This window comes from Halichoerus grypus, chromosome 9, assembly GCF_964656455.1.
Source record: "Halichoerus grypus chromosome 9, mHalGry1.hap1.1, whole genome shotgun sequence".
In the NCBI taxonomy this organism is placed as follows: domain Eukaryota; kingdom Metazoa; phylum Chordata; class Mammalia; order Carnivora; family Phocidae; genus Halichoerus; species Halichoerus grypus.
The window spans coordinates 37,061,625-37,075,047 of NC_135720.1; the positions used below are offsets into that span (position 1 = coordinate 37,061,625).

The window sequence follows — 13,423 nt, forward strand, 5'->3', positions numbered from 1 at the left end:
GAAAAATAAGATAATGCAAAAAAAGAAAGTTTTGATGTTTGTGCTGGCAGCACTCAGACTTGTGTGAGATACTCCAGCCATGATTTACAAATAAATAAATACATATTTAAGGAGCTTTCACAGATTTCTAAAGCTTACCAATACTGGTTTTGATCATCTGATCCACTTCACAAACTTATAACACATTAGATAAAATATTTGTACAGTCCATCAAAACCCAACTCAAGTACCATTTAGAGGTTTCAATTCTAATTTTCTCCACAGCCTTTTTTTTTTTTTTAATTTGACTAACTTCACACATAAGCCCCGCTAATCTTCACCACTGGATGTTAGACAAAATAGAGTTCTTCCAATAAGCCCTCAGGAGAGAGTCAGGAAGGCTTGATTAAAGGAGAGATTTTAAAGGCGTAGAGGTCAAAGCAGATTCCTTTTTAAGCAATTCAGTTTGGCATCACTACAATATTATCTTAGTAAGAACATTCAAATTCTAGGACAAAAATATACTGAGTACATCCTAATATCCCAAGAAATAAGGCTAGCAGTTACAGAAAGTGAGGCTGGCTTATCTTAACATTCATCTATTAAGCTCCATTTTGTTCCATGACCCAGGCTTCTTAAGAAACTGCCATGACAATTTAGCCTCCATTCCCCTAAGAGCCTGTCTTCAATGGCTTATGAAGGAAGGGGTAAGAGCCAAATTCCAGGTTGGTCTCAGTTATGTCTAAACGTCAATTTGCTTATTCCACACAGTGAAACATATGAACATCCTGAGGCAGGCCTCTGTTAAGGAAATAGGGTCAGGTTCCCTAGTAAGCTTTTTCACCCCAAAGGATAGACAGGAATGTGCTGTCTCTATGATTCTATGGCTAGATAGAATCACAGATATGTTTATCATTCCATTATAATTCTTTACACTCTAGACCTTATGTTCTCAAACCACTCTGTTTTAGAGAAGATCTCAATGTTTTAGTAAAGTACAAACATCATCAGTCTAGTGTTATTGTGTCCATGTGTATGTTCTGGATTAAGGCATTTTTTTTTTGTTTGGATTACAAACCACACTACTTGATAAATATCTGAGAAAAATGGGAGTGGGTGAGCTGGAAATGAAAGTAGACTTCACTTATTCTATGAATACAATCCTTCTAAGAATAAAGATTCTTACAAGTGTTTAGTTTTCTAAATAACTTTATAATGGAGCAAAACCATGCTCTTGTAAAAAGAGCCAAAGTCCTTATTCTGCTATAATTTATTCCCTTTTGGTCAAACAGGAAAATCAACAATGAAGTCATCAATTTTCTCAGCAACACCCACCTCCATTTCCACCCCTATACTCCATTAATGACTTTATTTACTTATGCCCTGCTTTAGCTACAAAGAATTTTTTTTTTCTAGTAGGACCATTAACATCAGCTTACTTCCACTGTGCTTTTTTAGGGAGACTAAAATGGTGTAGAAAGATCATTTCCCAAAAAAATGTCACATTCAATTTCCAACACATAAACATTATATTTAATTCCATATTTCTTTGGATTATCAATACCTGATAATACTTCCAGCATAGGATGTCAGCAGTTCTCCTAACTCAAAACAACTGAGGCCTTTGATTCAAGAGCCAGATTTGCTTATATTGGCATCTAGATAATACAACCTTAATATCTAATTTCCTGATGCTTTAAAAAAAAAAAAAGTCAAACCCCTGCTTCTTTAATTTAATTATAAGAGTATAAAACATATTACCTCAAAAGCTGTTTCTAAGTCTCAAACTTCTAAAGCACATTTTTCATCCAATAATATAAACACATTCACTACAATGCATCTGGTATGTTAACTCATACTCGACTGTCCCAACAAACTTGAAATAAGGTTCTTTCTAGTTGTAATCACCATTTTTCTTAAATATGAAGGGAATCTCAAATTTTAAGTGAGTTTTCTCCATAAGGAAATAGTGGTAACACTGACTTACCTCCCAGAATTTAAAGAGTTTGAAATGTTTTATTGCTCAATCTTTGTATTTAAAGAATTAGTCATAAGGAAGTTAGTGGTGAGCTGGCCAAAACCTGGGTCACCATGGGCGGGAAGTGGCTGAGAAACTTGTAGCAGGTTTTAATTCTTTTTTTTTTTTTTTAATCTGCTGGCCACTCTGGCTAAACACACCAAAGACCATCCACTCCACTATTTCCTCTCAGCTATCATAGCAAAAACAAATCCCCACCAGAATGGATAGGAAAAAAGTTACTTCTGATGAAACACCACCAAGGTACCCATCTGGATTTTATGGGTATTTAATATATGCCAGAAACAAAATGATAGATTTTGTCATATTATATACATGAAATAGGCCAGCTAACAGACCACCTAGGGTTCACACAGATTATACTATAAATTCATACTACAGGACTATCCAAAAGGCAGGCACTTTGCTAGGGGATACTCTCCTGGTAAGTGCATGAGGAACACACATACAACCAAAACACTCTGGAAATGATCTGCTATAACTTATACAGAAAGTAATAAGATCCTGATGCCAGAAAATGAAGTCTTTTTTTTAGAATAAGAGGAGTTGAGACCTCTGCTCTAAAACCAAAATTGGTTGAAAGTGACCAGGTTTCTTTTTCACTTCTGAGTACCAATATATAACTACTCAAAATAACTGCACACATTTATACTCTGAGCCTACCTAGTGATAGTTCAAGAATAGGAGACTGAACATGATGATAGAGATGATGAAGAATTAAAAATCAGAAGACCTCAGCTGGTAGTAATAAGAAATAATGTGAAATATTTTTTTAAATGTTAGATAATTTTTAAGGACAAAGTGACTAAAATTAACGTTGTAACTTTTCCAGAACTATTTGGACTAATTTTTGTGATAAGCAAAAAACAAAACAGGGCAAGGCTAAAATCTCATATTCCAAATTTAGTCAGCTACAGAGTTGCAAACTCACCCCCCATATAACCTCAGAAAATTTTAAATAAGATGGTTTAATAACAGAAATACTGAAAATAAATTATCCTTGAATACTTTTAGCTTTCCCCCAGTGTACCACAAATCACATCCAGAAACCCAAACAAAACAATCACTGAAATGTTTGAGATCAGCTGCTGAGATGCAGGGTTGCAGGACAAGAAAAGGAGAGAGAACTACGCAGATAGCTTCCTCTCTCTCTCTCTCTCTCTCCTCTCTCTCTGCTTGGGCAGGTCTTTTGGAAGTCCTAAGCCATGCAGATTCAAATTGGAAGTCCATAAAAGCCAGCAGTAACACTAAAATAATAATAATAGCATAAATAAAAATAGGCTATGGTTAGAAGGAGAGGATCCGTTTACTGCCACCCTGCTGAGGTACATTTGACCACCGAGAGCAGGAAAGCTATTAGCGTCCTGAATTAATGGGTAGAGTGGTTTCCAAACAAGATATTTTCATGATGGACACAATGTAGACTCAGCAAAGTTTCTCCTTCAAGAAAAATATAGCTTCTATTTCAAAGAGCTCTGATTAGGCTTAATACCATTAGGGAACCATCAAGGACTTGTGTTGTTGTTACTGCTCTTAACTATCGGTTACTTTCTAAACCAAAAATTGTGGGTAGTTAACTTGACCGACAGTCAATGTCTAGGAATGCAGGAGCAAGTCCAAGGTACAGACGAGCTTCAGATGTGGACAGGCCTCAAGGAGTTGGGGAGCTTTTCAGGTTGCCAGGTCCTAGCCTTTCTCCTCCTTACCATTATCACTGTCATTACATACTAGTCTGGAATTTATAAATAAAAGTCCATTTCCTTTATCACCTCCCCCCTGAAAAGCAGCAAATACAACACAGTTTTAGGAATCCTCAGTAAGCTTTATTAGCACTATAAATCAATTACAATCAGAAACCAAATAAATGAACCTACTGAATGAATAAATTCTTAACCACGGTTAGTTAACTGCTTATAACGTATCGACAGGTATCTGTTTTAAAAGTCAATAATATCAGTTCTCCTTGCAAATTAAATACCAAAAATACAACTGTTTTCAATTTCCATAATACTTGAAAGTACAAATATAAATTAAATAAGGTTCCAAAGACCACATACAACAAAAGAATCTATAAAACAAAGCTAATTGTAAAAGAATTGTTCAATTTACTTTGGAGCATTTATTTCGTTATATAAAATTATTTAAAAGAGTATATGTTATCTGTATCATACATGGAAGTTCACATCCAGATGTCTTTTCTGTTAAATCCTTACTCTTTCCATTGTCAAAATCTTAATTTTCACTCTTGGCTAGATTTCTCTTCCTTGGCAATTCTTTTTGTAACGCCACTGAAATATTTCTCACGGAAGGAATTATGACCTTGGTATGGGAGAAAGTGATCACTTAACAGATGTGAATACTGGTCCCGGTTCTGGTTGGTTGGAAAATACAGAAAACAAAGATGTTTGAGTTATTTCTTTAGTTAGCTAGAAACCAAAGCAGTCATTTACTTTAAGCAAAATCCCGCCCTCTGGTGCATGTTTGTTTTTCTTCATTATCTGAATTAGAAATACACCACTGCTCTATATGTGTATCATGCTTGAGTATCCACAAGTGTTTTCATCGGCTTCACCTCGTGTGATCCACACAACAATCCTCTGCACAGAGAGAACAAATACTTTTTGCTGGGAAAACAGAGATCCAGAGAGGGCAAAGAGAACCAACCTGGGCAACACAAGTCGAGACAACAACGTGCACCTTCAGATTCACAGTTTAGCACAAACCGAAATCACCTGTAACTGTAAGAATCATCACACAAGGAAGCTTCTACTCCAAAGATATTTAACAACAAGTGATTGCATTTGTATGATGTTATAACTGTTTGGAGGTATATCCATATTCAGTTCATGAAATAAAATATTCCTGGCAACTTTAAGTAACCAGAGTAGATGAAGAGGCTATAAACAAGTGATTTCCACTTTAGACATTAAGAGACAGGGAAGGACTAGGGCTCAGACTGATGTTTGGGCACTGGAAATATAAATCTGAGTTAGAATGTTCTACTTCACCTTAGAAAATTGACGGCTAATCAGCTTCTCATCCAATTTCACTAGCCATTTCAAACTGTGAAAATAAATCTAATCAGGAATAAAATCTCACTTCCTATGTACTTCTGTAAATGCAGATTCTACTGCACGTAAATTTATGTGATTTTGAGAACAGATGTAAAGACAATTAGAAAATACAAAGCCTAATTTTTTATCCTGGTTTCAGTATCAAAATGGTATCTACAAATATTATCTCGAATACAACAATCTTCAAAATATTTTTTACATTTTTCCTTATTCCTGTATGAGATGAGTATCTTTGTCCTTTTCCTCATATCTAATACTTAATAAAAGCCCAGGTGTAGCCAAAATAAAATTACGTTGACTGATTTGTTTATTCAGAAACTATTTTGCCAGTTTAAAAAAAAAAAATCACACAAAACCCAAATTATTAAACCTGCCCAGATTTCCTGATTCATTACAAAAAAAGAAAAAAGGCCTTCCTTGTGGCCCCCTTCTGCCATTCCGTGCTGCGGCCTGCGTTCCATTTCACTTATCCATAGGATTCTACCTTCGGTTCCTAGGAATTTTGTTGGTTCCTCTCTCTTGCCCTCTCTGCTGTGAAGGCTTCGTTCTCTTGCGAGTTTCTTTATTATCTTTTTCATGGTCTCAGGAACAACAAAGGACAACCTGCGTTGTCAGCCCAGCACTTGGACTGGAACCCCTTTCCCATACTCCTGCTGTGCCTGCTAGCTCCTCATCTGATGAGTACCTCAGCAAGCTCAGTAAGGGAATTAGTGAAAAGAAAAATACTACCCTAGAGACTGTAAGAAGTAACAACACCCATTTTCTTGGCACAAGGAGAAAAACTACCGTGCCTGAGCACTTTAACTATATGACCCAATAACAGGTATAGGGCTACATACATACCAGGCACTGTTCCAGCACTTTATATACATGGACTCATTCAATCCTTACAATGACAGTTTAAGAACAGCACTATAATTGTCTCCACTTTACAGATGAGGAAACTGAGGCACAGAAAGGTTAACTAACTTGCCCATGGTCACACAACTCTTGAGTAAAAAAGCCAAGATACAAATACATCTCCAGAGACTGAGCTCTTAACATTCATGCCATATTGCTTCTTACAATCACGCCATTAAAAAAATAAACCATGAGAATAAAGGTAGAGTATCGAATCTAAAAAGTACTACCTAAATTTTATGACACTAAGTGTATTATATACTCCTGCAAACACATGAAAACATGCCAATGGTTACTAACTTCAGGCTATATAATTTCCAAAAGATAAAACATAAATCTTATCTGATCAACCTGTAGGTATATGATTAAAGAATACCAAGTGAAAGGTGGCATTTACTAGGTATTTATTATGGGCCAAAAACAATACAAATGTTTTAGGTAAACTCATCAGCTCTAAGAGATAAGTACACTACTAGCATCCCTTACAGATGAGGAATTAAAGAGTACAGGCCCAAGAGAGCACAGCTGGTAAGTGACAGAGCCAGGATTTACACATAGGTCTATTTGGCCCCTGATACCATACTCTTAACTGCAACATAATGAGGGTTTCTCCACAAGAGCTTTTTCCTCAACTCAAGGAGTATCTCTGGGGATCCAGGTAATAAACTAAGGCTTTGATAGCTGAGCTGCCTACCCACAAAGCAACAGAACTGGATCAGAAGTACTATTAACTTCGTTCTAGCAACTAGGAGGATTATTTCAATGACACAAAATTTTTATACCAGGAGGACATCGAGGGAGCCACAAGGATGCCTGAGGGATACCATAATCCTAGGAGTACCGTCGACTTCAGAGGAGGACTCCAGTCTGGTCCACATCTCAGGACTGTTCCCGGGACAGCAGCAATATCGAACAATCCAGCATTTAACCTTGGCTTGCGCATTTCAACTGCACCAGAAGTCTGACCGAAGAGTCAGCCGAAAGGAAGGGATATGCCATCGTCTGTTCCTCCAGGTATTCTAACTTCGGTCCTTATACCAAATAAGATCTCCAGAAAACGTGTTCACTTCCTGAGCTACGTTAGCTTAATCCTGGCAGAAATGTCGTTTACTCGTTTATATTTTAGAGCTCTGTCCAGATGCCGACATCGCTCCTGCTGCTCCACTTCTCCTCACAGCTCCGTGCCTCATGCTCCACCTTGTCATCGAATTCAGAAGCCTGGGTCAAATGCCTCGCCCTTTTCCTCTCACATCGAGTCAGACCTCAAATCTTCCATTCTGCATCCTAAATGTCTCAAATCCACTTCTCTTCGCCCACAATGCCGGTACAGAGTTTCAGCTTCCGTGTCTCTCCTTGCCTTCTTCCCCTAAATGGCCAGTTGCCATGCCTTCAGTGGCTCCCTCTCCAGTCTATTTTCCTTGCTGAGACCAAACTCAACTTGTTCAAATGCAAATCTAACATGCCAGCATTTATGGCTAAAATCCAAATGGGTTCAAACTCTCCCCAATTCTGAGGCTTTCCCCTTACTGTCTGGGAGTTAGATTTAACTGCACATCAGTTTGCTGAATGTCCTCTCCGTTTCCTCTCCCACACAGGAGGAATCACAACATGAGGTCCTTCCCAGCTCTGCCTTCTGTCTTCTCTTCTCCCTGTGCCGCTTCCAGGCCATGCACGATCACCTCTATCTCGAAATGCACTGTGGACTACTTCAGGGAATGTTCTGGAGCTGCAGTGGTGAAGAAGAGAAGAGAGATTCCAGCATGCAGGCTTAGAGTAAGACAGCTGAGGACGGGCTGGAGACCGACTCAGGCTCAGTTGCTAGTGGGCCTAGACCACCTATGCTGCCAATACACAGCTCACCCGGGGAAGCAGAGGTAGGATACAAAAGCTGAAACACAATGGGAGATAGGCTTCCTCATAGACCAAAGAGACAGCTTAACAAAATAGCTTGTCTTTGACCTAAAGGACATAAAGAGGACAAACTGGTAATAAAAAGCCGAGAATATGATGATCAGAGTAAGAGACTGGAAAGGAACAGCAGGAGCCTGGAAAACCCAAAAGTAATAATTAAGACCTATGCTAAAAATGGTTATCAAGAAAACATGTACTACCGGGGCACCTGGGTGGCTCAGTCAGTTAAGTATCTGCCTTCGGCTAGGTCATGATCCTGGGATCCTGAGATCGAGCCCCGCGTCGTGCTCCCTGCTCGGTGGGGAGTCTGCTTCTCCCTCTCCCTCTGCCTTTCCATCCTGTTCATGCTCTCTCTATTGCGCTCTCTCTCAAATAAATAAAATCTTAATAAAAAAAAAGAAAAAGAAAACATGTACTACTATGGTATATTTATCTGAGTAGTTTAGACCTCAAGACTTCCTCAGAATAGACTAAAAGCAAGATAAGCCCCTACTGACCAAGTGTTCAGTGGTACAGGGATCTAGAGGCAGAGAAATATATGCTCCTGGAAAAAGTCAGGAAAGGCTATAACCTTAGAGATGCAACCTCTGGGAGGAAAAAAATTCCTATTTTATCTATCTCTCAGGGAGTACAGAATAATCAGTGTGAGGTATGTGTTTGGGTCTGTGCTGGAATGCCTTCTTCTACAAGGCTGATTGTGAAGTAAGACATTCATAACAAAAACTCCTGGAAAACCCAAAAGCTCCAAATCTCTTGTGCAGTCAGAGATCTGGCAAGAGCTGCTCCATTACCTCGCAGCATTAAGTCCTGCTTCAGGGTAAGCAAGACACTCCAGGAATGTCAGCTACCAATTTCATCTAAGTGGAAACATCATGGTTCATAAAATGTTCCACATGAAACATTAGTATTATCTGTAGTCTATCAAACATTATTACATACATGTCATACATGTAAATATCACACACCTATGAACAATATGCATTTAAAATATACCCCTTCCATATGAAATCTACTATTTGCAACTGTTCAGAATTTATGTTACCTTGATGCTGAAGAAAATGGCAAACTTGGTAAGTTTTTTTTCTTTTTTCTCTCTTTCATCCTATCTTTAGTTTATCAGGGCTCACACTTGAGATGATGATATTCAACTCTACATATTTTTCATCACCTTTTCATGACTCCTCTCTATTCACATTCCCTGCCCATCTCAACCAAGAATATCTGCAGATTTTTTTTTCAACTCCATATCTCAAAGACCAAAGTGTTTACCTAAAAGGAGAAGAGTATCCTCAAGCAACATAACCCTTGATGTCCCTCATTACTCAAGCTTGCCCCAGTGTTTGACTGCTGGTTTCCTTAACACTTTCAAATCTATCACTATCAGTCATTGTATCATCTATGTATCCTAAGACCTGAGTTCTGCCAATTTTTAGTAAGCAAGAAAATATTTCATGGAAAATAAACACACACAAAGAATTAGGAAATGCCCAGAGAGAAAACTATGGCAGTGAACGATTACGGACAATCCCAAATTTCATAGCCACCAGTTAAATTTTGGAGCATGTTAGTAATTAAGGAGCTATGAATAAAATATTAAGATTATTGATTATACTATTTCTTAGACACTTGCCATTTAAAAAATTTTATTACTGAAGTACAGTGAATATACAGTGTTATATTAGTTTCAGGTGTACAACACAGTGATTCAATAATTTTATACATTACTCAATGCTCACCACAATAAGTGTCTATCACCATCAGTCACCACACATGACAGTATTATTGACTATACTCCCTGTGCTGCACATGTCTTCATTGCCATCACCCATTTATTTTATAACTGGAAGTTTGTACCTCTTAATCCCCTTTACCTATTTCGCTCATCCCCCCCCCCCACTTCCCCTCTGGTAACCACCAGTTTGTTCTCTGTATTTAAGAGTCAGTTAGTTTGTTCATTTGTTTTTTAGATTCCACAGCTAAGTGAAATCATATAGTGTTTGCCTTTCTCTGTCTGATTTCACTTAGCATAATACCCTCTAGGTCCAACCATATTGTCACAAACAGCAAAAAAAAAAAAAAAAAAAGCATCCTTTTTTATGGCTGCATAGTATTTCCTTGTATATATACACCAGATCTTCTTTATTCATTCATCAATTGCTGGACTCTTGGGTTGCTTCTATGTCTAGGCAATTGTGAATAATGCTGCAATAAACATAGGGTTGCATATATCTTTTTGAATTCATGTTTTTGATCTCTTTGGGTAAATATCCAGTAGTGGAATTATTGGATCATATGGTATTCCTATTTTTAATTTTGTGAGGAAAATTACTGTTTTCCATACTGTTTTCCACAGTGGTTGCACCAATTTACATTCCCACCAACAGGGTTCCTGTTTCTCCACATCCTTGCCAACATTTGCTATTTCTTGTCATTTTGATACTAGCCATTCTGACTGGTGTGAGGTGACATCTCGTTGTGGTTTTGATTTGTATTTCCCTGATGATTAGTGATGTTGAGTATCTCTTCATGTGTCTGTTGGCCATCTGCATGTCTTCTTTGGAAAAATGTCTATTCAGGTCCTCTGTCCATTTTTCAATCAGGTTGCTTTTTTTCTGGTGTTGAGCTTTATAAGTTCTTTACATATTTTGGATATTAACCCCTTATTGAACATATCATTTTTTTATAACAGAGTTTCTTCAGGAAAATTTGTACTAGCCTCAGATGGCTATATAATGGAATTATACTGCTTTCAAACCTATCACTTAACCTCATTAGATAAACAGCATAAATGTGACAAGAAATAACAAGTTCTGATTCAAGAAAGAAACTTATATTTACAACTATGTGTTTTACAAAAGTCAATTATATTCTGCATCTTTTCCTAGCAGATCATTATGTAAATTTTGCAGGTAAGGAAATGGAAACTGAACAAGTTTAAGTAATCTGCCACAGATCACACAGTCAATAAGTAGCGTTTGCAGAATTATGGCCTAGATCAGACTTTGAAACCCATGCTTTTTCCACCAAACTTCTTTTTTTTGTAGAAATTATATCGAAACAATAGTTAAAGAGTTAACTTCCCACATGATAGATTATTCGGTCATTCAAAATGGAGTTTGACAGAGGACATTCCTCATAGAACAGCAACATTATGGTAGCACAGATTTCTGATCTAAGCTTTTAGACAGAACCCCTTTAACCACTGTCCCACCCAGCCAATTTCCTGTCCTATCAGTACTGCTAATTCTAAACATAAACCACTCGAGGAATTTTAACACATTTGCCAAAGAAACCAAAGGAAGTCTTACAATTGGTAGTGTACTTTTATGTGTACACTGCCCTCTGCTGGCTGAAGTAGATAAATCCTTCTTTATGGTATTTCCTGATGTGGGTTAATGATCGTTTAAAGGACAGCTGACTGTACATCTGACAGTCAGTCCCTCACTGTTTTTGAGTCCTGTTTGCTGTAAACATATCTAGAGGCATAGAGCACCAGCATGACCAGGATGGCCATCTTCCTTCAGGAAACATTAGCACTTATTCACACCATTTCATTTTTTAAAGAACGATGTGGAAATATACAAATACAAACCCACCTTGGTGACTCTAAAGTATATCACTGTCATCCATGTCTAACCTAGAACTGCAAATTATTCTCTAATCAAAGAAAGAAAAAGTACATAAACTAGACTTTGTTCAAGTTAATCCTTATTCAAGTTAATTATTTTTACAACTCTACATCAAAAAGAGTAAGAAAAAGAAAGACATTAAAAGGAAAGTACTTCAGCCACTTATAATTTATTAATTTTTAATCTCAATGGGAATAAATTCTCAAGAAAAGAAACAAAATTGTATGTTTTGCAGTAACATTTGAAGCAGATACGTTAGATGGAACTAATGACACCCTGAATTACACCGTGAGAATACGAACATAAAGAGTGTTTCTCAAACTGGGCATCATAAACTGCTCAGACTTTAAAGGAACTAAAGATTCTTCATTGAGAACTCCACTTAGGTAAAACTATCCTTCTAATTACTGCTTTCTCCCAGAAACTTGCCACTCTTTGTTATCATCTCCTCCTTAAACAGAGGGGAGGTGTTACGATTTTCCACAATATGGTGATTCAGCTACCTTTTTGGTTTGCTTCTCATTAGAAATGAGGCCTAGGTATCCTGGGACTCAAACGTTTTTGTAATACTGATTTTTGAAGAGCGATGTCAGGGTAATGACAAAATTCTATGTACTTTCAAACAGAAAACTTTTAGTGAGCCATAACTATCTGTTCCTACTCTTCCTTCAAATAGATGATTTAAATATTGTTGAATTTGATTATTTTTATTCCCGAGGGCCCCAAATTATCCCTGAACAGTTACTATTCATTCCAAAAGTATTTATTGAGTTGAGCAAAACCGTCAAGATCTGTGAATTTACAGGGCTTATATGCAAGTAGAAGACAGACATTAAAGAATATATACCCAAACATATACTTACTGTGATTAAACACTGGGAAGAAAGGGTTAGCATAAGCATATGAGACAGCTAGCGAGATGGGGTGAAGCGTATGGACAAAAAAGGCTTCCCTAAGAAGTAATTTATCCGAGAACTAAAAGAGGAATTAAACTTATAGAAAGAGAGTGGGAGAAAACACTGTAGGGAACACAAGAGGAAACACAACGTGAGAAGACTCTGAGACTAGAAAGAGAGAAGTACACTCAGGGAACTGAAGACAGGCCAGTGTGGCTAAAACTCAGTCACAACAAAAGCAAAGGTGACACACAATGAAATGGGAGAGACAGGCCAGAAGTAGACCAGGCTGGCCTTGAAGCTTATGTGAAAGATTCTGCATTTCATTCTAAATTCCACGGAAAGTCCTTGATGACTTTAAGCAGGGGAGCTTCGGTATCTATTTACATTCTGGAGTCAGATGCACTACCAATGTGCCATGAGATCACAGGTAAGAGCTTACCTATGTACATTCTTAAAGATACTCTGGCTACTGTGTAGAAAAATATAATGGCAGGAGAAAGTGCAGGAGCAGGGAAAGCAGCTGGGAGACTGCAAGAGCAGTAGCCCCGGAAAGCAGTGCTGCCCCATGTGCTTCAGAAGGAGGGGGGAAAGGAGAAAAACATACGCAAAAAACCAATCATCCACTCAAATATCTCAAGCCAGATTTCTGGAAGTTATCTTAACTCCTGTCACCCTCAGCCCAATTATCCAATCAGTCATCAAGTCCTGTCGTGTCTACCTCCCCAAAAAACTCTCAATTCTATTAACTCCTCTACAATCTCCAATTCTACCTTTCTTAGTTTACAGCTTCATCATCTTTGCATGACCATGCCAGGAGCCTCCACACTGGTACCACATGTATCTTTCCACAATTCAAACTTGCCTGCATAAAACACCAATTTCTTTTATTATTATTATTATTATGTTATGTTAATCACCATACATTACATCATTAGTTTTTGATGTAGTGTTCCATGATTCGTTGTTTGCATATAACACCCAGTGCTCCATGCA

General features: G+C 37.7%; 1 protein-coding gene across 6 annotated transcripts in view; it reads right to left on the reverse strand.

Moving 5' to 3' along the window:
- Nucleotides 1–3,818: 3,818 nt before the first annotated feature.
- Nucleotides 3,819–13,423, reverse strand: part of TRMT11 (tRNA methyltransferase 11) — a 54,470-nt gene continuing 44,865 nt past the window's right edge. For 5 of the 6 annotated variants that reach the window (XM_036085470.2, XM_036085467.2, XM_036085475.2 and 2 more), the window contains one exon: nucleotides 3,819–4,388. In XM_036085470.2, the coding sequence (XP_035941363.1) occupies nucleotides 4,257–4,388 (132 nt within the window). In that variant the 3' untranslated portion in view covers nucleotides 3,819–4,256. The other variant, XM_078054771.1, reaches the window with a different exon arrangement.